The 26586-nt window shown below is 42.7% G+C and overlaps 1 protein-coding gene across 7 annotated transcripts in view; it reads left to right on the forward strand.

Annotated features, from left to right (window-relative positions):
* Nucleotides 1–26586, forward strand: part of ARSG (arylsulfatase G) — a 99453-nt gene that overhangs the window by 63564 nt on the left and 9303 nt on the right. For all 7 annotated transcript variants that reach the window (XM_048491807.1, XM_048491810.1, XM_048491811.1 and 4 more), the window contains 2 exons: nt 5746–5854; nt 22450–22570. In XM_048491807.1, the coding sequence (XP_048347764.1) occupies nt 5746–5854; nt 22450–22570 (230 nt within the window). The remainder of the gene's footprint in view (nt 1–5745; nt 5855–22449; nt 22571–26586) is intronic.

Below are 26586 nucleotides of genomic sequence, written 5' to 3' on the forward strand. Positions count from 1 at the left end.
CCCAACGGTCAGGTACTGGAGCGAGGAGAATGACAAAGATGAACCCTGAAATGAAGCAAGCAGAAATTAGGTCAGTATCTGTACTGGGCCTGCATATTCAGAGGCTTTATATAATGGAGCAGTCAGAGGGGTAATATTTTGCTCTCCTATTACCTTCTGTGCTTGGAAATGGTGGGACCTAAAGATCACCCAAAATTACAACTGATCTCCAAACTATGGAGAATAGTTCAACTGGAAAAAATGGTAGATTTGGAGGGTGGACTCTACAACACTATATCTGACTGAGGCCTCTTTCCTCCCAAACCCTGACCTCCTCAGACACTGCCACAAAATTTCCAGAAATGTTCCAACCTGGAGCTAGCTAGTCCTGGCCCCAGTGAGTCCTGCCTCAAAGGCTAAAATAGGCCTGGAAAGGGAGAGTGTGTGATTGGCCCAAGGTCACCCAGCAAGTTTCCATGGCAGTGTTTCTCAGATCAAAATGTGACACCTCAACCATTGTATCATGTTGGCTCTCCTATTCTTCAGGAGTATTTAACATGGATTTCATTCTATTTACCTTTTTAATTTATAGTCCACCTTTCTCACAGAGACTCAAGGAGGATTACACATAGTGAGTCAGTACAGTTAACATAATGGGACATTCAATAACCAATGCATTAGGATTTTACGAAAACTGAAGCATAGTATAAGTATTCACATGACACACTAAGTGGTATTGAAAAAACCTAATAGGATCCTACTTACAACAAGCAGTATAGACCACAATCTCAATCGTTTAAGCAGGTTTGTGAACCATTTTGTACAGTATCTGTACAGAAAAGCCCTCTTGAATAGTTCAGTTTTGCGTAATGTGTGGAAGCCCAGGAGAGTGGGAGCCTTCCTGACTTGCAGGCCATTCTACAAGGCGAGAGCTTCAACAGAGAAAGCACATGTATGAACAATTGTTGATGTTTGTAGGTTGGCACCAGCAAAAGCCCCTGCTGACAAGAGGGAACTTGTTGTGGTGGAGCATATGGAGAGAGGCGCCCCACAAATAAGAGGGGCTGAGGGCCCTCTTAAGCCAACACGTTAAATAGTGTTCGGTAACAAATAGGTAGCCAATGGAGTATCTGCAGAATGGGAGTAATGTGCATGCTCTGACTATCTCTGGCTAATAGTCAAGTTGCAGCATTCAGTATAATAGAGCCAGATTGATCTGAAATATTATCTATATTACGTGAGGTAAAATTATGTTGTTGCTTTTATTGTAAAATTATGTTGTTGCTTTTATAAAATTATGTGCTGCTTTTATTGATGTGTGCATTTATATCAGTTAAATGTTACAGTAATATGCCCAGGTGGATGGATCGCAGCTTAGCTGTGTGGCCCTACAATGCTAGCAGTGCTGGTAGCCTGGCTGGTAGCTATGTGGTCAATGGTCATGGGTGGGCCAGTGGTGGGATTCAGCCGGTTCACAGCACTTTGGCCGAACCGGTTGTTAAAATGGTGCTTGGAAACAACCAATTGTTAAATTATTTGAATCCCACCACCAGAATCGGTTGTTAAATTGTTTGAATCCCACCACTGGGGTGGGCCTACTGTTGCTGCTGCAAGTTGGGTGCAAGATACCTGGCCCATGAACTGCTACCAGTGGCCCTCCAAGGCAGCAGTGCCATGGAACTTTTCCAGTAAGTGAAAGGTCAAACTGCCCTGCTGGTGAAAAAAAAAATTCTTCCAGGCATGAAAAGCTTTTGTTTATCTTTGTCCCCCTGTTCCTGAAGGGAGCCCTTGGGACCCAGTGGGAGCTGCAGCCACATCACTGGCGTTCCTGCCTAGGGACATGGGGTACCCCTTGTCCCCGGGCGCATCGATTGAGGTCACGTGGGGGGAGCCAAAACATCCTCCTACACAGCGAGGGATTGAGCAAGCCCTAGAAAGCAGGCACTGAAGCAGCGGACTCTGTACGGTGGCCTGGAGTGTCCAGGGGGCGGGGGAGAAGTCCCACTGGGCTCCCAGGAGCAGGACTGGGGAGCTCCGCCTCCCCTCCCTCTAACCCAGCATGCCTTATTCGCCTTAAATTAAGTGTGGCATTACTCAGAAGCCTTCTCCCCGGCAGCCGGGCGGCAGGCACAGGAAAAGGCAAGCTGAGCAGGGAGCCCAGAAGCAGCAGCAGAACTGAAGATGATGCTGACGTTTGTTTGGTAAACCTTCAGATGTGGGGGGGGGGGGGGGACTTGTGAGAGATTTACATGCTTAAAAGTTAATTCCCACTTGCACTGGCTTGGAGCTGTTTCTCAGGCTAGCAGCCTACTTCACAGGGTTGGTGTGAGGACACAATTAGGAAAGTGGTGGGGAGGGAGCCATGCCTGTTTTGCTGGGGGTAGGAGGTGATTTGTGAGAGATGATGCTGACGTTTGTTTGGTAAACCTTCAGATGGGGGGGGGTGACTTGTGAGAGATTTACATGCTTAAAAGTTAATTCCCCTTGCACTGGAGCTCTTTCTGAGGCTAGCAGCCTACCTCACAGGGTTGGTGTGAGGACACAATTAGGAAAGTGGTGGGGAGGGAGCCATGTATGTTTTGCTGGGGGTAGGAGGTGATTTGTGAGAGATGATGCTGACGTTTGCTTGGTAAACCTTCAGATGGGGGGTGACTTGTGAGAGATTTACATGCTTAAAAGTTAATTCCCACTTGCACTGGCTTGGAGCTGTTTCTCAGGCTAGCAGCCTACCTCACAGGGTTGGTGTGAGGACACAATTAGGAAAGTGGTGGGGAGAGTGCCATGCCTGCTTTGCTGGGGGGTAGGAGGTGATTTGTGAGAGATGATGCTGATGTTTGCTTGGCAAACCTTCAGATGGGGGGTGACTTGTGAGAGATTTACATGCTTAAAAGTTAATTCCCATTTGCACTGGCTTGGAGCTGTTTCTCAGGCTAGCAGAAAGCCTACCACCTCACAGAATTTGGTGTGAGGACCCCTGAATTAGGAAAGTGGTGGGGAGGGGAGCCATGCCTGCTTTGCTGGGGGGGGGGGGAGTAGGAGGTGATTTCTGTGAGAGATGATGCTGATGTTTAGCAGCAGAGCCTTCCAGATGGGGGGGTGACTTGTGAGAGATTTACATGCTTAAAAGTTCATTCCCACATGCACTGGCTTGGAGCTCATGGGGCTGGTATACCTACCTCATAGGGTTGGTGTGAGGACACAATTAGGAAAGAGAGTTGGTGGGGAGAAAGCCATGTATGTTTTGCTGGTGGTGGGAGGTGTTTTGTGAGCTGGTGCAAAAAATCATTGTTTGGTCGTTGTGGGGGAGGGTGGTCGTCCATACCTGGGGTGGGGGGGCACCAAACTCAGATTTTGTCCCGGGCTCCAGTTTGCCTAGATTCACCCCTGAGCCACATAATGAGACTTCTTCACATTTCCACAAATAGTTTATTTCAGAGATTGCACAGATTGCTTCTTCCTGCCCAGATGAAGATTTTCAGTGGACAGGAGAGTCATTTTGTCAAAGTTTTCCCTTCTCCCTTCTCTTGCATTTGCAGCTGCTTTAGACTGCAGAGGGTAGCAGCAAAGGAGCTGACATCACATGGGAAGGAGATAAGTAGCCGTTTTCTGAATGGGTCAGTGCAGGTTTCAGCACCAGTAAAAGAGTGGACTGATTGAATATAAACTGACATGCCATATAGCATTTAGGAGAACTGGAAGAACACTCTGCAGAAAGGACAGCAAACTATCATGAGCCATGCAGTTCTCCAAATAATGGTCCAAGAAGTGGCCTACTTGGATGCCTGGCTTTATTAAAAAGCTGATTTATTAAAAGCTGGGACACTGAATCCAAACTCCAAAGTGAAATGTAATATTAATGAGTGGGATTGCTCTTTCTTTTACACGACTTTTGAAAACTATTTCATGCCTCTTGGCAGTGAAACAGTAGGCAGACATTTATCTTGTCATGATTAACAGTTGGCAGAGTAGATTTGATTTAAAATAAATTGATTTAAATCACTACCCAGTAAGACTTGGTTTAAATAATGGTTTTCTACATTTTTTTTTCAGCAGGAAAGTAGGGGTGCGGAAACACATCTAGTTCACCAGATAAGCCTCCGCTACTCAGGTGGAGGAGTGGGGAATCAAACCCGGTTCTCCAGAGTAGAATCCACCTGCTCTTAACCACTACACTATGCTGGCTCTGATTTTGTTACAGTATTAGAAATGCATAGATAATTTTTAGAGTACTGCAAGGTGAATTATCTTCAGTTTTATTTGGGCTACCAGGGCTTACATTTCTCGGTTGCACTTCTGCATGCATTCCTGCCTTATCTATGCACACAAAGAGCCCAAGAGTTGTGGAGTATTCTGCTCAAAAGGTTTCATGTTCATAAATACTGCTTGCCCCTCCCTCCTCTTAGCTCTTTGTGCAAATCTATTCTTTTTTTTAAAAATAATTCAGGACAGTGAACAACAACAGCATAATAACAAATATCAGTAATCATAATATCAAGCAACAAAACATCAGTAAACAAAGGATCAATAAGCCTAACATTATAAACATAGCGTTATAAACAAGAACATCATTGATCATAACATCATAAACAGCATAACAGCATACATAAAATCATAGCAGCATACATAACATACATAGACATAATAAGTATAGGTGGTGACTTTCCCCTTCTGTAGCCTAGGACTACAGAAAGCACAATGAGCTAAGACTAACCCCCAACCAATCTACAGCCCCAGTACAATAAGCCTAGTCTAGTGACTAATCTAAAAAATACAGCTTCGTATCACTAAACTAAACCTAAAACAAATCTAACTATGCCTAACTGGATCTATAGAATTTACAATACAATAAACACATTTCCTGAGAAAAGTGAACTTTTTAAACTCCCAAGTGCCCGTTGTGAATTCTAACAGTGAATAAATATGGGATGTGTGCCATCTGTGATCTCCTTTATGATGTTGCTGCTGAAAAGGTGACTGCATTCTTTTCCTCATGGCTTATCCTCTCCTTCTGATATTCCTGTAGTGGTGTAGAATCTTTCTTCACTTCTCTTAGCAGCATTGGTTTCACTTCTACTAAGGGGAATGAATTAAGGCCAATTCAAGGCAAACCACTCCTTACTGCCACAACCATCAATCATAATTGCCCTCACTGCTGAGGGGATGCCAGTGACTTTCCAGACCAGCAGCAGGGCAGAGAACCTGCTGCACTTGCTTATCTATGTAGCATTGCCTATCTACTAATTATATTGGGCTTTTATATGGGTGATTTACTAGTATTTGTAATGCTACTATGTCGTTTTGTATCTTTTGTGCTTTCATCCTTGTTCTTTGACCTCGGTAGTTTTTATTCCCATATTTTACAGATGGGCAGCTCAAGTTGAGACAGGGACTTGCCTAAAATCAGGCAGAAATCTAGCATCCTGCCACCTCATCATGCCAATGCTTTATAATTTTTTGGAATCTCCAGAAACTTATTTGTACTCACAAAGCTAAAAATATCCCAGGTTTAGCACTGCATTGAGCTTTTCCCTAAATAAACAGGCAGCATGGAAGAAATCTATGAGGTCAGTAGGTTTGCTATAATGTTTATGTGTTTTAGTTTGGCACATCCCTCCATCCCTTAATGGATTCCTTGTACTTCTGGAAAAGGACCTGTCCTCCTGGCTCTGAATGATCGCCTTGTTTTGCAACCTTGGCTCATAAGAGGGAAAAGCTTCTGGCAGACAAGCTTCTGAAAATCCTTTTTTTTTCTGTTTAATTTCACAGATGGAAGCTCAGCCAAGCGAACGACTTGGGAAGGGGGACACCGTGTTCCCACAATAGCCTACTGGGCAGGGAAGATCCCAGCAAATGTGACGAGTCATATGATGTTGAGGTAGAACAACAAAATTATTGCTGTTTTGGGCTGTTGTTATGGGATCCTTTGCGTCATCCTGCCAGAAATGGAGGAATAGGGCCAAATCCAGAACTGTGTCAAATGTTAAAATGCTGGAAGCAGCTGAACCATTCCTTCTTGCATCAGACCTGCAGAGAACATGTGTTTCTGGGAGTGGAAGGGTCTGTGATTTCTAATAATTTCCACAATGAGCCCTTTCGTTAATTAAAGCTTTATATAAACTACTCTCCAGAGCTATTGTGACAGCTTCAGATAAGGATTTAGAAAGCTTTTTTGAAAACTTACTGGTACTCACGTGATGGGTGTTCAAAAGTATTACTAAGTAACAGCTGTGCCTTTTTTAAAGTAACTGAACGTAAATATATGGGATAGTTGTTCAGAGTCAGCGTGGTGAAGTGGCCACAAACTGAAACATTTACCAGAGATGAACTTGCAATTATGAAATTCAGGACTTGTCTGAAGTTGTATTTTGCAGCATAAAATCAACATTTCTGCAGCATAAAAATAACTGACCTCATTTGCCAGAAATGTCTTTGGTTTTGTTTTTTTTGTAAAAAGTTAGCAATTTTTTTTGTGCAAACTAAAAACAGAAAGAAAAAAAGTATGTGTGAAATTCCGTGTCACAACATTTGTTGCTGGTTCTAACGATGTAGATTAGATGGCTTAAAAAGAATTGGACAAGTTCTTGGAGCATAGCTACCTACAGCTGTCATCCATGATGGATTAATGAAGCCTCAGTGTAAAAAGGCATCATACCTCTGATGCAAGGAGTGGAAAACGGAGGGTGACCATGCTCACATAGAAGTATTTGGTCTCTCAAACTTCAGAGGGGGACTTTAGAGAGCCAGAGAGGTGAACAGGTCAGGATCCTGAGCATCCTCCCTTTCTACTGCTCTGATGCTATCTTTGCTGCATAGATTGCTAGTCTCAGGAAATCCTCCTTCCTTCCAGCTGGTACAATCTATCCACACGCTTCTTGGCACCACAACAGCAGGACATACCTCTCCATTCATCCTAGCTAGTTAGACATGATTAGAATCCTATATCCTGTCTAAAATATTCTTAACAATAAAGAACTCATTGATTTTGAAAAGATAAAAAGGCACCGTATAAAATTTTGCCTCCCTGCAGCCCACCCCAAGCGAATCCCAGAGCAGATAACTTTGATCTCATTGAAATCTGATCTTCCGTCTACTATCAAAACACTAATCATTTTCAAGATGCAGCCAACTTTGGTCAACCCTATAGGGTTTTGAAGGCAAGAGACATTCAGAGGTAGTTTTGCTATTGCCTGTCTCTGCATAGCAACCCTGATATTCCTTGGTGGTCTCCCATCCAAATAGTGACCCATCTTAGCTTCTGAGATCTGATGAGATCAGGCTAGCTTGGGCTGTTCAGATCAGGGCTGTCAATATATTAGACATATTAACATTTGCATTTCTAGCAAGTACAGTGATGTTAGGCAGGAATGGCGGGGTTATCAGGAACAGCGTGGTTTGCTTGCACCCTGTTCACTCACTTCTGGTGTTCATCCTTGCATCCTCAGGCGTGGTTTGTCCTGTCCTAGATCTGCCTTTTGAAGGGCTTCTCAGAGGAGAGACATCCCTGGCCTCTCCTTGTCCCTCTAGCCCAGGGACTAGGCCCTGTAGACTGCAGGAGCTAGGACCAGTGGAGCTTCCCCTGGGTCTGGGCACATTCTGTCCTACCTCCTAGCTTCCTCTATGGGAGCTTGCTTCCAGCCTGCTTGGCCCAAGTGAGGCTGGGACTGCCTGTCCCTTGCCTACCCCACCAGGTGCTCTCTCATGGATCTGTCTTCTCTGTATTAGGCCAGGTCACACCCTGCCTCCTTTGCTGTTGCCTTCCTCTAGGATTCTTTGGGCCCAGATGAGGCCTTGGGGTGTTGCTTGGTGGTACCCTTGGCTGGGCAGTGCTCACCCAGTAAAGAAGACTCCTCCTTTTTATTTGAACTTAGTTGTTTTGATGTACATTCTCTTTTAGAATCTAAGTGCCATTGGGTATGAAATTTCAGGAAGAGTCAGGGATGAGGAAGGAATTAAAACTGTTTAAGTGATTAAGTTACCCTCCACTTTAATCTCTTAAACCATTTCTGCCTTGTCCAGGTTTTGGGCCCCTGCAGGTCTGACTCACAATAGCCTAATCAAGGTAATTGCCACAATTTTTTCCCACCAAAGTTTGACAACAGCTAACTTTAAACCTGCCAGTAAGATTCATACTTTTTATCTCAGCCCAATCCAAAGTCAGGACCACCAAACTCTCACTGGGACCCAGAGCTTCTGTCCATAAAAAACAAGACCCCAAGTTCCAGCCACACTGTTCCTCACATCTCCATTCCAGATCTCCGCTGGTCAGAATTCTGGTTTCCTCCCGAGAACATCTGTTGCACTCTGTCTGTTTTTTTCTCCTCATTTTCCTGGCTCCTCACTGTGCTTCTTGGACTTCAACTGTATTCACTCCAAGACTTCAAGCTCCAGATTTAAGATTTTATGACCCTTCCTGAAACTTCCCAGTTTATTTCCTTTTTCCTCTAATAAAGTGCTCCCTCTTGTTGGGTGTGTGCATGCATGCGTGCGTGCGTGCGTGCGTGCGTGCGTGCGTGCGTGCAGTGGTGGGATCCAAAAATTTTAATAACAGGTTCCGATGGTGGTGGGATTCAAATAGTGGCGCCGCCGCACTCACACAGCTCCAGTCCCTATTGGGCAGGGAGGTTGCTTTAGTAACCCCTTCTCGGCACTCAGAAAAAATTAGTAACCACTTCTAGAGAAGTGGTGAGAACTGGTTGGATCCCACCTCTCTCTCTCTCTCTCTCTCTCTCTCTCTCTCTCTCTCTCTCTCTCTCTCTTGTGTGTGTGTGTGTGTGTGTGTGTGTGTGTGTGTGTGTGTGTGTGTGTGTGTGTGAGAGAGAGAGAGAGAGAGAGAGAGAGAGAGAGAGAGAGAGAGCACTCAGGGAATCAGTTCTCAGGTGCTTAGTGTAGTTTTTTAATGTTTTTATTATTTTATTTTATATACAATAAAGTTATTTGTGTGTGTTTACAATCTCTTATTCTCTCTTACCTCATAATTTTATTTTAGGGTATCAGTACTGGGATCCACCCTGGTATTCACAGGCTACAAGATCTTGCATCATCTATTTCTGGAAGCCCTTCTATAGCTAATCCCCCCCCCCCCCCCCGAGTCCAATTTAGGTAATAGGACTGACCTGTAGAGCATCATTAGGCATTTGGAGAGAGAAATGTAAAGCTGGTTGTTATTATATTGATAAAATCTACTCCAAAACTACAAATGATTTTCCCCTAAAGGGCTTTGTGTGCATGTAAAGTGCTGTCAAGTCTCAGCTGACTTCTAGTGACCCCCTAGGGTTTTCGAGGAAAGAGACCTCCAGAAGTGGTTTGCCATTATCTGCCTTTGTGTGAGCTGAGAGCCTTTGAGAGCACTGTCACCGGCCCAAGGTCACCCAGCAGACTTCATGTGCAGAAGTGGGGGATCAAACCCAATTCTCCAGATTAAAGACTGCCACTTTTAACCACTATACCACACTGGCTCCTAAGGGCTTTACATGAAGATTAAAACCTGGAAGCCCTCAGGACAAGTCCCATGCTGATGACAAATAGTCTCCTACAACAACCTCAGCCCGTAAACCTCCATAGCTAGACAGTTTTACCTGCCCTACCTGAAGGAGGCAGTCAAGAGTTTGAAACCTGCAGTAAAAGGCCACTAATGGAAGGCATTTCTGTCAGCAAAACTGGATTTCTGCATCTTCTCCCACCTGCTGCAGTTCAGAATGCTGCTGCTGGAGGACAGGAGGCTTAGGAGTAACATGACAGATGAATTGGGCATCTGCAGCAGGAGGAGAGAAATCAACTAAAATCCTCCTGTTTTTGTTAACAGAAATGTACCATGGGTTCCAGACCAAGGTGATGAGTTGCAGATATTTCATAACTTTTGCTGTCAGACTAAGAATGTAGTTCTGGGAGTTTATTTTAAGCAGCTGGCATTGCTCATCTAAACAATGGAAAGTATAGCAAGGCTCTTTTGCGTCCCTGTCCTTGTCATCATAAGAAGCTAGTGGAGTATGTTTCCTTGATGTCACTAGATAATATATTGCATATTGCTCCAGAAAGGAACTGAAGCAGAAATCCAGGGTTTGCCTTGGGATTATGCTAACCTCAGCCATCAAGTAAAGTAGTTCTAAAATTAGTTATCATTGGCCCATAGCCTGGGCTCAGAACAGGCTACAATATATTCTTTATACCCTCAAAATAAGCCTCTGAACTAACATCTCCTAAGGCCCATTGATAAACATCCTGGCTCTTGCATGGATTTGAAAGTCAATCTTGTGATGGGTTTTATCAGTGTAAGGTTTTTGAACAAGGGACCCTTGCAGTCAAAATGTAGCTTCTGACCCTCATCAGTACCATGGCAACTGTTAAGAAGAATAGGTTTTTATACCCTACTTTTTTCTACCTTAAGGAATCTCAATCACATTCTCTTCTTCTCCCTACAACAGGCACCTTGTGAGGTAGGTAGGGTTGGGAGATTCTGAGAAGGTCCCAAGGTCACCCTGCAGGCTTCAGGTGGAGGAATGGGGAATCAAACCTGGTTCTCCAGATTAGAGTCAACCACTCTTAACCAGTACATTATGCTGTAAAGAGCTATTCGTACATATCTCTGCTTTTCCTCTGCAGTTGGGTATTGCAAAGACAGCTGGCTGCATATATCAAGTCTGTTATCTGCCAAGCCCAAGCTGACACAGCAGCCTGTTAAATAGGAACCAATGAGATTTCATTTTGCATTGTACTGCTAGTTTGATCAACTCAGTTCTCAGGGAGAATCAATCTGCAGGTGCTTTTTATGTTTCTAGTACCTCCTTGTCTGCCCTTTGTCCCTGTCCACACTATGACCTGTTTTCACTTCCTGTGGATTGCTTATCTGGCTTTTTAAAAAAATTATGCCAATGACTAATATCCTGGAACAGTGTGCATTTCCCACATCATGGCTGTTATGCTTCAACACTTTAGTTTCTGATCTCTTGCACCCCTCTCCTCCCAGATATGAGCACAACTCTTAAGATACAATTATGTATATCTTGCTGAGGAGGAGTATCCTCTTGGCATGCAGAAAGTCTCAGATTTAATCCTGACATCTTTAACCAAAAGAATCAAGTAGATAATGATGGGGAAGCATTTCGCTCTGTGCCGCTGGCTCCAAAGTCCACTTGGACTTTGAAGATGGCGGGGCAGAGCTGAAAACTCAGCTCAGCTGAGCCCAACATTCAACTCTTTACTGCCACTGCCTCCAAACTCCATGTGTATTTCAGAGGTGGCAGGGCTCAGTTGCATGCTGGGCTTGACTTTGCTGGACTCAGAGTGCAGTTCTGCACCGCCATCACCTCCAAAACCATGTGGACTTTGGAGGCGGCAGTAGTCAGCAGGTGAATGAGAGGGAGGGTGGAGAGGGGTTTCCCCCATCTTTTAAAAATGGTGGTAAGGCCAAAGTGGCCCAAAAATGCCTAAGAAATTCAGCATTTTTTGAGATCTACTATTCAGCCCCATTATATTACTACCATTTGGGGGGGGGGGGTGGCATTGCCAAATTCACACCCCTACCCCTATTTCCCAGGAGGAGCATTTTGTGGAGATCAGTGGGCTACAGTGGGGTGGTGGAAGTAAGCTCTGTCCCATGCAGGAAAGTTTAGTCTAGCTCAAATCCAAACAATGTAAACAAAACACAGCATGGCATAGTGGTCAGTGTCCAAATAAGCTTACAATTGCTTTGATGTATATGGTGTTTGTCAGCTCTGGAGACTTATTAAGGATGTTGTAAGTCATTTCGTAACACAACCAAGTATGTGGACCCTGAGGGTGCATCTTCATACTACCTTCTTCCTTATGCTTTCCAATATGGAAACTCTTTACGCTGCACATTGGAAATGGTGTAAAAATAAATTAGCAATTTATGGTGAGTAAGTTTTGGAGTGCCATGCATTTTTTCTTGATGTGGAATATTATCAGTTCATCTAATTTTCAGCATGGCCCCATATATGAATAATTGGAGGCATGATTGATAAGACAGATCTTTCTGCAAACCTGAGAGAACTCCCATGATCACAAGAAAATCTGGAATCAAAACAAAAAATGGGGGGATTAAGTCCCCCACCCCCAAAACTATAGAAGCTGTGCCTGCAGTTTTAAAAATCTAATACTGTGTCATTGGCTACTGTGGCCATTGCTAGGCAACCACAACTGTCTTGCAAGTCTTCAAGCCTTGGTTTCTATCATAAAAGGCAGGGGGTGCGGGCAGGGCCCTTTCCAGGGTTGTTTTGGCCTTCAAGAGAGGACTACTTGAGGCCAAGTCTGGCAACTTTGCTGCCATAAGACTTATACAACTCACCACACCTGCCCCCGATTGCTTGACACTGTTCAACAGCAGCCTCCCCACAGAAACCTATGCAACATTGAGTTTCAGATTAAGATCACAGATTTGAACACACACTTTGTCATTGAAACTGAGTGTAGTGTAGTGTCAGTCAGTCAAGTATTTATTGTTTGAGCCATTGGCTATAACAATACAAAAATACATGCAAGTGTAGTGTAGTGGTTAAGAGCAAGTGGACTCTATCTACTGCTATCCTACTGTTAAATATGTTCTAAGTTTCCAACCAGGATGGATGAGGAGTTTAGATTGAAAAATAGGTACCGGCAATGGCGTGAGAGGAGTGTTAGAAGTGGAGATACACAAATGGCAGATCATGAAAGGAGGACAAAAAGTTTGGGGAAAAGTTAGAAAAATGTAGGGAAAGAGAACTTTTTTTTGCTACCACATACTAACAGATCTGTCTGTTCCTTTGCAAGATGTGATTGTGCAGGAGCTGGGTGAAACGACAGATTATGACCTTGTTAGGAGGCTGCAACCTGACAATGAGGTCACCTTGTCCATTTGGGGGGGGGGTGCCTTCTGCAGTGGTAGCTTGGCTGATGGGTTTAGCAGGATCTGATCAGCAAATGATTTATCTCGTCCTGTAGTAAACTTTGTTGAAAGTCCAAGAAACCAGAGTCAGAGCCCTTTGCCATTCTCTGCCATCCCTCTGCCCCTAGTGGCTGCAGCCAGAACTGCAGTAGGCATTTTTAATATGTTTGTTGAATGCAGCATGACACTGACATAAGGGGCCCTGTAGTTGACTTTTGTTCCCCCGTTCCACCCTCTGAGTGGCCTGAACTCAAAAGGGAATCCTATGGTTAAGCATCAGACAGAGCATATGTGCAATAGTAAACAATGCATAAAGAGTTGAAATGCTTCATTCACTACATTCAAATGTCATGGTAAACAATTATTTATTAATGTATTGTTGAAGGTTTTCACGGCCAGATTCAACTTGTTGTGGTGGGCCGTGTGGCCGTGTGGCCGTGGTGTGGTAGACTGCCAGACCACGGCCACGCAGCCTGGAAAACCTACCACAACAAAGTATTTATTAACATGATTCAACCAAACCCAGTTAGTTGTAAATTTGTAAAAACTAAATGCACAGATTTTAAAATAAGGATTGTGTCAGTTTATTCATTGCAGTCTGCGCTTAACTGTAACTTGTTGCGATGCCTGAATTTATTGAGCTGTACTAAATCCAGCCGGTGCCTAGCCAACTAAATGGCAGTATATAGAGCACATTGAAAGGTTAGAGGTGGCAAAAAGCAGACAAACGGGTTTGTGCACAATTACTACTTATGCCTGGTGAACTAACTGGTGTTCATTGGGCTGTCTGAATTAAACCATTGGAATGAACTATTCTATTATTATTATTATTATTATTATTATTATTATTATTATTATTATTATTATTATTATTATTATTATTATTATTATTATTATTATTATTAAAACTTGATAGACTGCTCAACATCCCGAAGGGCTCTGAGCAGTGTACAAGGCCATCTCGGCAATAAAACAACAATAGACATAAATAACATTAAAAACCCGTAAATTTCTATAGCAGCGTAAAACAAATCCAATTAAATTTCAAGATGGATGGATGGACGGACGGACGGACGGACGGACGGATGGACGGACAGGAAAAGATGTTGTGCCATGAACACGGGTTACTGTTTACAGTTGCGGGTAATGAGAGAGAAAAAATTTAAAACCCATCTTCTGAGTGCTTTTGGAATTCTAGTATGCATTTCAAGCTATATACGGTGAAGTGAAGAAATGGTGTTCGTCAGAGGTTGTAGGAAAGTCCAGTCCAGCAAGGTGGAAAGCCACAAACTTGAAAATCTTCCCAGAAAAACAACTAGTAATGTTTTGATTGGGAATTTGTGAATTACAGTACAATTGTACACCGAGAAATTTCCCAGGAGCTTGTGATGGAGACATTTCTCTGGTGCATCCTTGAGGACAGTTTCCCATGGTGTGTGTATGTGTGCATCAAAATGCTACATCATCCCAAAGAACAGGTGGCAGTCAAACCTCACCCTCAACAGTAATCTGGGCCATAATGGAGCCAGGCTCACTTATCTCCAGTCACGCTTCATTACGGCCTTCATAACTTGTAGACGTGTGTCCCTCCCCTAGTTGATGCTGCCAAGAGGCTTTATAAAGACAAATGGGCTGACTGAAAAGGAAAGCAAGCATAGATCGACAATACATCAAGCATAGATCCTCAACAATATATCAAGAATAGATCTTTGAAGAAAGGGGCTGCTACTTCCTACTGCACAGTTTTCCCTGTTTATGAGTGATTGTGCACCTATACAGAATAATGTTTTGCAGATATAGCCAGGAAATTGACAGACATTTCTCCCTTCCTTAAGAAGTTTTATCCAACTCACGTGCCACAAGGGTTGGAATGAATTCTTTCCTGCCCAAATAAGCCATGTAAACTGTTTCGATTAATGTCATTTAATTATTAGCACCTGTAATACCTTTATGAATATCCCTCTCATTAAAAAGTAGGGCAGTAAAGTAGGTCAACCTTGAGTCCAAGGGGAAAGTCCCTTAGCAAAAGTCTGCACGTTGTGCAATGTTCTTTCGTGGATGTTTTTTGCATGAGTGTTACGTAAGAGTTCTTGTTTGCAGTGTGGCACGTCTAAACAAGGAGCATCATGCCAGTGCATAACTTGAACACAGAGGAGACAGTTAAGTGCAGAAATGAGAGAGAGAGAGAGAGAGAGAGAGAGAGAGGAGAATAATATTTATTATTAAAGGCATATCTTGCAAGTTATCCATCAGAGTTTGCCTTATTTTGAACTAGCCTCACCAGCTTTATGTACAAAAGGTGAGAATATTCCACAGTTAAGAACAGGTCAAAAGAAAATCAAACCAATGTAATCTATTGAACTGCACAAAGAGTATCCGGTGTATGGTCAGCCAAAGATTAGAAACAGAGCATATGAATGAAAAATTTCCCCTTTTGTTTATCCAAACTATAGATAACAGAGGTGTATGTATGGCTAAGAACTAACAGCTATGTATTTGTCTACTAATAATCTGTGTGCTTCTGGCAACACATATTCCATAGCAGTGATTTTCATAAACTGGCTATGTGTTGCATAAAGTACTTCCTTTGATTGGTCCTGGTTGACCCCTCCCCCCAATCAGTTTCATTTGATAATCCCTAATTCTAGTCTTTCACAATAATTTCCCTCTGTTCACTCTCCACACAACGTTCGTAACTGTATTAATTTCTATCATGACAACATCATTAAAAAAAAATAATTAAAGACCCAGCTTTATCATCTTCTTTCCACAAGGAAGGTAGACAGATTTAAGAGGCACGCAGATATTTCAGCAACATTTTCCTATAGTTTTGCAACTCTAAAATAACATTTTGAGACAGGGCTCCAAGAGCTGTATACAATTTCCCTAATTTTGGGACACCATAATTTATGTAATTGCATTAGGATAGTTATTTAAAATTCCATTTCTTTTCATTATAATTTCTGACATTGCGTTCCTTCTTATTTTAACAGCACGTACAGTACAGCTGATGTTTGCTGTGAACTTTTTCTACTATAACCTAAATGGATAGATGACTGAGCCAATTTAGGTCCCAGCATTGAATCTGTGGTTGGGACTTTTTATGTAAGCATTAATCTAAGCATGCATCATCTCCCAATTACTTGCACTGAATTATATCTGCTGTTTTGTTGGCCAGTTACTCAGATCAGAGGTATATGTGATGACCAAAACAGGGTTAAATTTGAGTACAGTAGGAGCTTAGAGACCAACAAGATTTTTGGAGTATAAGCTTTCAAGAGTCAAAGCTCCCTTCATCCAGTGGCATAGCACCAATGGGGTGGCGGGGGCGACGCCCCAGGCGGATTCGTGGTCCGGTTGGGGGGGGGACTCCGGGGTGGGGGGCGCTGCGACAGGGGCCCAAGTTCCACGCGTATCCCAGGCACAATTTCCCCTTGCTCTGGCCCTGCCTTCATCAGACACTCTCAAAAGCTCAGACACCAAAAATCTTGTTGGTCTCTAAGGCACTACTGGACTCAATTCTAGCTGTTGTGCCGCAGACCAACACAACCACCCTCTGAAACAACATAAGGGTGGAAATGAAATTCAATTCTGTGTCAAGTTTATTTGTCCCAAAGTAAATCTCTTGAGATAGAATCAAAGGCGGATTTAAAATCCACAAAGGCAATATAAAGAGAGGTCTGGGGCCTGAATAAACTCAAACACCCAATTTTCAGTAAAATAATGCTGAATAAACTTTTAATAATGCCTTATCTTACTTCTTTGTTTAACGTTAACTATCGAAGAGCCTACAGCCTACTCCGTTACAACGCCCTTTCATCTAACTATACCAACGGGATTTACAACAGAGTACCAACTGAGAGCAGAATTTGCAGTTGTCAAATAGGAGGTGTTGAAAACTCAGAACATATATTATTTGAATGCTCATACTATGATGAGATACGTTGGATGCTTCTGTCCTTTGACCAGACAAACACTCCTTTGGCTAAGAAAGAAAAGGTTAAAATACTGTTATCAGATACTAATAAAAATCTAACATATTCTGTTGCCAAGTTTGCCTGGATATCAAGTAAAATCAGGAAGGCCCGACAGAGCACTACTGGCTCTGCCAGCTAATCCTTATTATTAATTATTATGAGACTGACCTTCCACTCATTATCTTGAGCTGATGTTCTGAGTTCCTGAGGTCTATTATCTGTATTTTGTTAACTGTTTTAATCTGTATATTTGCAATATCTGTACATTTTATGATTTTAATTCTTTTGGATCTTGCTGGTCAATGACCGTAAATAAACTATGTATGTATGTGTCAAGTTTATTCTTTTCATTTTCTTGTCTCAAGGAAGCACCAGGATTAAATGATACATGGAGAAAATGGAGAACTTGACCCAGAGCTGCTGTTTTCTGTGGAGTGTCTGTGTCAAATAGTTCTGCCATTTGTGTGGAGAGATCCCTTTTGGAACTTAACAAAGTTGTCATCTGTCTGTAGTCTAACTCTTAATTTATCATGTTCTCATCTCATATCCATGTAAGGACACTCTGGTCTTCTTTCTGGAGGGGAAGTCTGCATCTTCTCTAGGATAGACAGTAATCCTTGGAAAGAAATGAAGTGAGTTTCCGATGGACAGCCTCTAGTTCAGGGGCAGGGAACCTGCGGCTCTCCAGATGTTCAGGAACTACAATTCCCATCAGCCTCTGTCAGCATGGCCAATTGGCCATGCTGGTAGGGGCTGATGGGAATTGTAGTTCCTGAACATCTGGAGAGCCGCAGGTTCCCTACCCCTGCTCTAGTTCTACCCTCCAAACATTGCAGGGAGGAGTAGGCAGATACTAAACAACATCAGCCAATGAGAAACCATGGAACCTCTGTGTGTGGGGAGGAGAATTATGGAGAGTGAAAGTCTGCCTCAGATGGGGCTTGGGAATGCAACAGAAAAAAAGACAAAAATACCAGGAGAATAGTTAGGTAGTTAGATTTTGCCCTGTGAAGGAAAAGAACTCTGACAACTATAGTATGTAGTATAGAACATTGGTCTCAGGGGCTGATAAAAAGGTGGCAGTAGGACAGGTATTCTGTGTTATCTTAGGGAAATAGTAGGTTACTGAGGGGATTGAGGGCAATATCCCAAGAAAGAAGGTCACCCTGTTTCAGGGTTTAAGGAGGAGTTCCAAATGAAATCATTTTTAAAAATTATCTTTATTTCAAGGTGAACATAAAGAAAATACAACAGCATATAAAGAAGTGAAACAGTAGTAAAGGAAATTTCTCCTTTGTTACAAATACTTTTAGTTATGTAATCTTAAACAAAGCGAATGTAATTTGCTATAATTAACTACAGTAGAAGAGGGAAGTTTAGTTAATTATTAAAACACTAGAAAGAGCGAGACATTGCTCCCCACAAAAAGGATGAATTTCAAAGAGCTTGGGGATCCATTTTGTGTGTTAACCTGGGCCAGAAGGTGGGTGGCAATTTAACTCTTCCCCTAGCCCTAATATGTGTCTGGCTAGACTATGGAGCTAGCTAATTCCCATTATGTCACCCTAAATGGTTCAGTCAGTGCTCTGAGCAGACCATTACTTACCCTATCTATACCCATCCCAGCAATCAATTAATATTCAAGAGAGTAGTCTAGGCAATGGCGTATCTGCCCGGGGACACTGGGTAACACATGGGGGACATGGGGCACAACAAATCTGGTCACGGTGGGGGGCAAAATAGGCCCCCCAAGTGACCAGAGAGTCAGGCCGGGGGAGGTCTGATGAGGCATGGAGCCTTGTCAGATTTCGGCCGCCCCCAGCCCCCCCCCCCGACATCATCCTCTTTGACAACATGGGCAGGGCTGAGGGAGGTGGAAGTCTGACCAGGCTCTGTGCCTCATCACACTTCTGCCTCCCTCGACTTCTGCCCCCATCGTCATGGGGCCAATGGAGGTGGAAGTCTAACCAGGCTTCTGCCTCCCTCGGCCCTACCCATAACATGCGGGGCCGAGGCAGGGAGTAGGGACCCTCCCTTGGCCCGCCCACATCATCCTGGGGCCAAGGCAGAGAGGACGAAGTCTGAGGAGGCTCTGTACCTAGTCAGACTTTGACTTTCCTTGGCCCCACTCACGTCATCCCAGGGCTGAGGCAGGGAGGACAAAGCCTGAGGAGACTCTGTGCCTAATCAGACTTCGCCCTCCCTCGGCCCTGCCCATGTCGTCCCAGGGCCAAGGCAGGGAGGACAAAGTCTGAGGAGACTCCTTGCCTTGTCCCATGATGTGCAGGGCCGAAGGAGGTGGAAGTGTGACAAGGCACGGAGCCTCTCCCTTGGCCCAGCAGCGGGGGCAGGGCTCCATGCAGCATGCCGGGGGGGGGGCAAGTCCCAGAGTTTGTTTTGTCTCTAGCTCCTGTTTGGCCCCCCCGTATGCCTCTGAGTCCAGGTATTCCTTGGGTTCTGATGAATCATCACGCCTTTCCTATCTTTTTGCTGGAATCCTGGAAAAGCAATTATTTGCCTCTGACTTTTCTGCCAGCTTACCTCATTCCACGTCAGGACCCATTTTAGCTATTCATAGTATGTGTGTCTTGGATCCATGGATGCACCCCCATTTGCATATGGGCTTTTCCTTTTGCTCCTGGAAACGCTGGTCATTTTCCTCTTCATCACTTCTTTCCTTGGATTTCCCTTCAAGACTGGTAACTACTACCCATCCCTGAAACCCTGTCCAGCTTCCTCCTTTTTATCTTAGTCAGCTCTTGTATGCTTTGTTTTGTGGGTGTTCATTACTTAAAATATATTTCTTGTTTTACTATTTTTATTCTTGAACAAAACCAATTTTTAATTATCCAACTGCATGTTCATTTGAGCTTTTTAATTCAGGATTATTCTGGTATACATCGATCCCGATCTCTTGCTGTCTGTTTCCAGCTAATTCCCTCAACTAAAGTGAAGACCACCTGCTTGGGGTAATGCTTTGGACCACTTGATAAGATTCACGTTGTACTTTTTAGCCATGCTGATGAATTTCTGTGTGTCTTAAAGTGAATAGGTTGAAATGAATCATTTTGTTTATATGGGATTCTGAACTGGATGTTCTGACCTGGATAACCCAGGCTAGTCTGAACTTATCAGACCTTGGAAGCTAAACAGAGTCAGTCCTAGTTAGTATTTAGATGGGAAGCCCAGAGTTGCAAAACAGTGGCAGGCAAAGGCAAACTGCCTCTAATAGTCTCTTCTTTGAAAACCTCACAGTGTCAACATAAGCCAGCTGTGATTTGACAGCAAAACTGGATGAAGGTACCAAAGTACCTTCGCCCTCCCTTGACCCCGCCCATGTCATCCTGGGGCCGAGGCAGGGAGGACAAAGTCTGGGGAGGCTCTGTGCCTTGTCCCATGATGTGCGGGGCCAAGGGAGGTAGAAGTGTGACAAGGCACAGAGCCTCTCCCTTGGCCCGGCAGGGGGGGCAGGGCTCTGCACAGCACACTGGGGGGGGGGGGGCGTTAAAATACCATACACACATGTATTTTCATTATTCTAGAGGCATGTTGTTGATCAAGTGTCTTGAAGACTTGACTTCAAAAACTCAGATGCAATGTCTCTGATTTTCAGTACTTCACAGAGGTGGTGTGTGTGTGTGTCTATTTGTCCTGTCTGTCTCTTAGCAGCCTGGCTGAAATTAGTTGAGTAGGACAAAGAATGGCATTCTGGTTCCTTCAGATTCCAATTTCCATGTCCAGGTTTCGTAGCGTACTAATAAGCCTAGGTTTTTAAAAGTTTCAATTCTGGCAAATAGGAGATTTCATAAAGGTAGAAGAAGACATTGTAGTCTATTCGGCTGCTTATTTGGTAATGGTGGCTTTCATTTAAGGGACTGTATCACTGTAGTGTTTCCGTGCTGCTGATTTCTGCAAAAAGTTTTTATTAACACTTAAAACAGCTTAACAACACCGAAAAGACAAAAGAAATTTTTTGCCTTTTCTTGCATTAACATCAGAAGAATATTACCACTTGGCCCTTAACAACAACAATAAAATTGATCTCTGTGATATATAATAAAAGATTACTTTAGCCCACTGATTCTCACATTAGGGTCTAGGTAAGTTTGTGAGGGTACATCAGGGAGTGCAGGAGGAGTCCTTTATCTGGACAGAAGGTGAAGTAATCTTATGCCAAAATAGGGCCCTGTCATTTTTCTAGGAATGAGGACCAAGATTCTCTGCCTTGATGGAAGAAGACATAATTGGTTTCTCCCTCTTTCAAAAGTTGCCAGCTTGTAAAACTGCTGCCAGGTAGTCACCCCTCTCCCAAATCATCTTTGAGACAGAAAAACATGCTGATTAGTGGCAAGGAGCCAGTATCAGTCCTAGGAGCTCTAATTAGCTGAATGGCCCAAAGAGATGCAGTCCTTATGCAACCATTATAGTTATATCTGGTAAACAATTGAACTGGTATTGGGCTCAGTGTCCTGTATAGATCTTGATCACTCCTTCTCCTATCGCCTGTACAGTTGCTGCCATCATTCCCACATCACTGTGTTATTTTCTTGTCCATTTTTGTCCCCCCCTCCCCCCAAGTAAGAAAAAGAACAGAAAATCAGTATTTGCACATTTTAGTTTTCATTTTAAAGTTAGGTCGAGTGCAGAATTGGAATTTCTTGCAGTGCTTTCCTAAGCAGAGTTATTCCCTTTGTAAGTTGATGGATTTCAATTGAAGGCAAAAAAACTGTTAAAAGAAAAAATCCTTGAATAGGATTAAGAAATATCTTTAATAGCAGCAAATTCAACTTGCTCATCTCTAAATCAATCACTAGTTGAAGCAAAGGGTCGTATGTCTTATTATTTACCTTACATGACTAACCTTTGATTAAGACGTGCATTTTCTTTAGCAAGATTCAGTATTTTGCCGTCTGCTTTACTCGAGGGTCGGTTCCAAAAAATACCAAAGACTGAAAGATTATGCCCTTGCAATAGCACACAAGTAGAAACGTTAGAGCATATCATGTTTCACTGCCCAAATAGGGAATACTTGAGGTATAGGCATCGAGTTTTGTTTACATCTTTTAACATGGATACGACAGATGATCAAAGCATCTCCTGGATGGTTCAAATCAGGATTTTTCTGAATTAGTTGTCAAGTTTCTGTTGGATATAATTGGTACTTCTGTTAAGGGAGATTTTTTATATTAAATGATGGTTATTTGAGCTATACTATGTTATTCTGGTTGTAAAATGTTTCTGGTTGTAAAATGTTTTGTTGTAAGATGCCAATAAAGACTTTGTATTTATTTGATTTCAATTGACTTTTGTTTAACTCTCTTTAGGATAGCACTGTTACAGCAATCCTAAGCAGGGGTACTTAGAGTGCTACTCAAGCCTATTCAGTGGAGCTTAACTCTCAGGAAAGTGTTCTAAAGATTTCATTGCTACTTTCGCCGGTCCATTTTAAGAGATAAATATGAACATTGTATTTTGCCCTAGAATGTGCTGTTGTTGAGGTACAGTCATCCGTAATTTATCTGTCCCAAAGTCCTTCTTCATGATGAGGTGAGTAGAGTTTCAGGGACATTGCATCCGTCTGTTCTTCTGACCCCAATCTCTTCTCTCTTGCAGCACTTTAGATATATTCCCCACGGTGGTGTCCCTTGCAAATGCAAGGCTCCCTCCGCATAGATGTTTCGATGGTATGGATATATCGGAGGTCCTCTTTGGGCTATCAAACAAAGGACATGAGGTATGGGATGGACTTTAAATACTTAATTTCAAGGTCAATACCACATGAGTGGGGTAGCACTGTCCTAAAACTAACAGAACATACTTCATCATGAGCTTCTGAGTTGCCATTACTTAGGCAATTCTCAGATTCCTATGCTAGGTAGCACTGCCATTTGCTTTTTCTAGCAGATTTCTTTTTCTTTTCTAGTTTCCTTTGGTAGTGTGTTAAATGAAAAGAAGAAGAAAATTGATTCAGGCACTTGTAGGCAACTTTGGTAGATTTTGCTTGCTTTGAGGAATAGGGACATAATTTAAGCTCACAGTCACTTGAAGTCTTGGCTCAGGCAACTGTGTCCATTATAGATTTGTAAGTAGGGCAGATCATCCATGTCCTGCCAGATCCACATGATAATAGGAGCTACAAACTCAAGCATTAAAAAACAGTTTGCTTGACAGTTATTGCCAAGTATGTTTTCTGAGCATTACAAAAACCCTTGGCTTCTTGCCTCTCTCAGCCTTGAAAACTGTGCCGCTCTGCCTGTTCCTTCACAACAGTTTATGGTGGGAATTTCAGAGTTTACTGTGGGTCTGTGTATCTATGTTTACTTGCAGAGCCCATTCCTGATGGTAGTTGAAGGCAAGGGACCCCTCCTCCCCCTATAACGCTAAATGAGTTCCTTAGTTGTGTTACAAATAACTTCTTAAAGAGCGAATAAGGCATAAAAGGTCACATGGCACTGATCAGTTTGGCAAAGGATCTGCAATATTAAAGCGGCAAGCCACTAAAAAGAGCGAGAGAGACAACTATTTTTGTGGTTATTTTCATGGTAAAAGTCGAATCTCTCCAGCTGACTTCAAAGGAATATAATGATAACCATATCATGGTAAGCACATGGCTGGAGTTCTTCTAGAAGAAGTGTTGAAAGCTAGAAAAAAAACTCCGTCTGAAAACTGGGACCTCCATGGAGATGTATGGCTAGAGAGAAGGTGACAGGCAAACTGGCAGTCATTTGAGATCTTGAGAAGCCTTCTTTTAACTCACATTGGCTGATTCTGCATGGGCCAAAAACAGTGGTGTGAAAACGGTGTAAAAGAGTTTAAAATGGTGTAAAAGGGTTTATACCATTTTCACACCGTTTTCACACCGCTATTTTTGGCCCATGTGGAATCTGCCTTTGTCAACTTGACCAGATTCACTAGTCTCTCTTTGCCTCAAGGAACCCCTCTTTTAATGCAAACCATAGCAAAGAAGAATCATTTAGCATTCTATTAAACTTTCAAAATATTATTTAGCTTCTCATCAAGGGCACTTTTCCGTTTGGCATAGGAGCTGCTCTGAAGGGACACCGAAATAACCTGTTTTCTTGCTGACAAGAAATAATAAACTGGCACCAGAGACTTGTAACATTGAACCATGAAATTAAAAGATTTTATTTACAGGAACTAAGCAAAAGAGCTTTACTGGCAAAGGAATGTATCTATATATCGATCTCTGTGTGTGTATGTGTGAAGCTGGTTTCTGAGAGGTTACTATTTACAAGTTATTTCAGTAACTTTTTTTCTAGTTGATTCATGTTTTATACAGGTCCTATCTTAGGGCCCCTTCCGCACATGCAGAATATTGCACTTTCAATCAACTTTCAGTGTACTTTGCAGCTGGATTTTACTGTGCGGAATAGCAAAATCCACTCACAAACAGTTGTGAAAGTAGATTAAACATTCATTATTCTGCATGTGCGGAAGGGGCCTTAGTGCCTTCCTGTTGTTACAGTGACTTCAATTTTAGACAAAACAAATTAGATACTCCCATATAAGTATTACAGTGTTCTGGTTGGCTTTCTAGCACTTTGTTTAAAAACCTTGGTATTTTACCCTCAGGTAAGTAAAACTCACACAGTTCCTTAATTACTAACTCTAAGAAGACTCTCCACTAGTGTGTCTCTCCCACATGGTGCTTCTCATAGAACCGTGGTGGCGAACCTATGGCACTCCAGATGTTCATGGACTACAATTCCCATCAGCCCCTGGCAAATTGGGGCTGGTGGGAATTGTAGTTCATGAACATCTGGAGTGCCATAGGTTTGCCACCACTGTCATAGAAGGATGTGATAAAGTAACGGCAACATGGACAGGACAATCCAACCATAAATATAACCGTGGTGACCTTGGTCAAAATTAAATCCTAGTTCGAAAGACCTAAATAACAAATTTAATGAAACATGGCAAATGCCTCACTGAACTTCAACTATAAACCATAAGATAGCGTGCAGAGAAACAACCTGCCTGTAGTACACCATACTACAAATAAATTACAACTAATGAGGACTCCACACAGAGTTGGGAGAAAAATAAAGCCTTAATTATAGGCATATCCAAAACTTATTTGGGGAACAGGTTCCTTGCAATACACTTGTTACAATTAGAGATGTGTCCTCAAAGGGGCAGGAAGTGATATCTATGATTCTTTATTTCCACAAAATTTTAGGAAATTCATATGTTTTTATGCGTTATTTTATATGTTATTTTAAGTATGTTTGTTAGTCTCTCTGAGCCTGCCTGTTGACTGGGAAAGGGAGGGATAGCAAGTTTAATAAAATAAATAAAAATAGAGATCTGTAAGTTCCACAACCCAGTCTGCCTATATTTCTAACACTTTTTCAGCACATGATATGTGTTTTGTATGTCATAAAAAACCTAAGAATTTTCAGTAATTAAAAAAAAATTGTTTGTATATTGTCCTCTCTCAGGCTCATCCCACTTCTTTAAAGAAGTAATATTTGAGGCCAGCCTTAAATGTAGAGACTAGGCTGAAAGCATATCTACAGAAGGGCAACAGATGTTGTAGCCAGCTTAAGAAAGGCTTAAAACCTGAAAGAGAGGAAGTTCTCTCTCTCTCTCTCACGCACGCACGCACGCACGCACACACATTTTGATATTACTTCCTGAACTGTCCATTTGTTAGTTATAGTTGACTTTGGGCAGACCTATAAAAAACAATTGATAGCATCTTGACATCTTAGTATTTGAAGCTTCTTGCTTTCCTGCCTGTTCATTCAGTACTTACTGTTTGTCGGTGCATTAGTGTGCCACCTTCTGTTCTGTTCTTTAGTTGCTGGTTCCACTGCTCAATGTCAAACAAATGGCAACAGTCCCAAAAGTAGTGCCATAGAATTATGGGGGTGTGGGGAAGGGCCAGAAGGGTGCTGATTTATGAGGCATTCCTGCCCCACTTTTCTCCTTACCTGGGACTCCAAATAGCTTACAAAGAAACACAAAAATACAAGTAACCATACTTATTCTTCACAGTCCCTCTAAAAAAAAATATGCAAATTTTAGCACCCCACAAGCAAGTAGCAAAACTCAACAACATTCGCCATATCACAGTGCCAGAAAAACAGATGGCTCCACATGATTCAAGCAAATGATCTTGAAGCTATCTTACTTGGACAGTAACTATAGACCAGGGGTCTGCAACCTGCGGCTCTCCAGATGTTCATGGACTACAAATCCCAGCAGCCCCTGCCAATTGGCCATGCTGGCAGGGGCTGATGGGAATTGTAGTCCATGAACATCTGGAGAGCCGCAGGTTGCAGATCCCTGCTGTAGACTATCTAATCTACAGCAACATTATTCCTGCCCCAAAATGCATCCGTAAGAGAGGCATTGGGAATGGTGCAAAAGTTGTAGCTACCAGTATATTGTAGCTTTACCCATCTCCCAGAGATGTTAATGGTCATCAGTTTATTGCAGTGTTCAGAGACCCATTTTTGATTAATTATTCTACTGCAAAAGCAAGCAGAAAAGTATGTGTTCTGAATACTGGTTTTTATACTTCCTAATAAATGTAGAGGAGCCTCATAACACAGGGAGGTGAGCTGCAGTACTGCAGTCCAAGTTTTACTCATGACTTGAATTGGATCCTGTCAGAAGTCGGTTTCAGGTGTCTGGCTCAAGGTTGTCTCAGCCTTCCATCCTTCTGAGGTCAGTGAAATGAGTACCCAGATTGTTGGGGGGGAAATGTAGACGACTGGGGAA

Source organism: Sphaerodactylus townsendi, linkage group LG03, assembly GCF_021028975.2.
Source record: "Sphaerodactylus townsendi isolate TG3544 linkage group LG03, MPM_Stown_v2.3, whole genome shotgun sequence".
NCBI classification, from domain to species: Eukaryota; Metazoa; Chordata; class Lepidosauria; order Squamata; family Sphaerodactylidae; genus Sphaerodactylus; species Sphaerodactylus townsendi.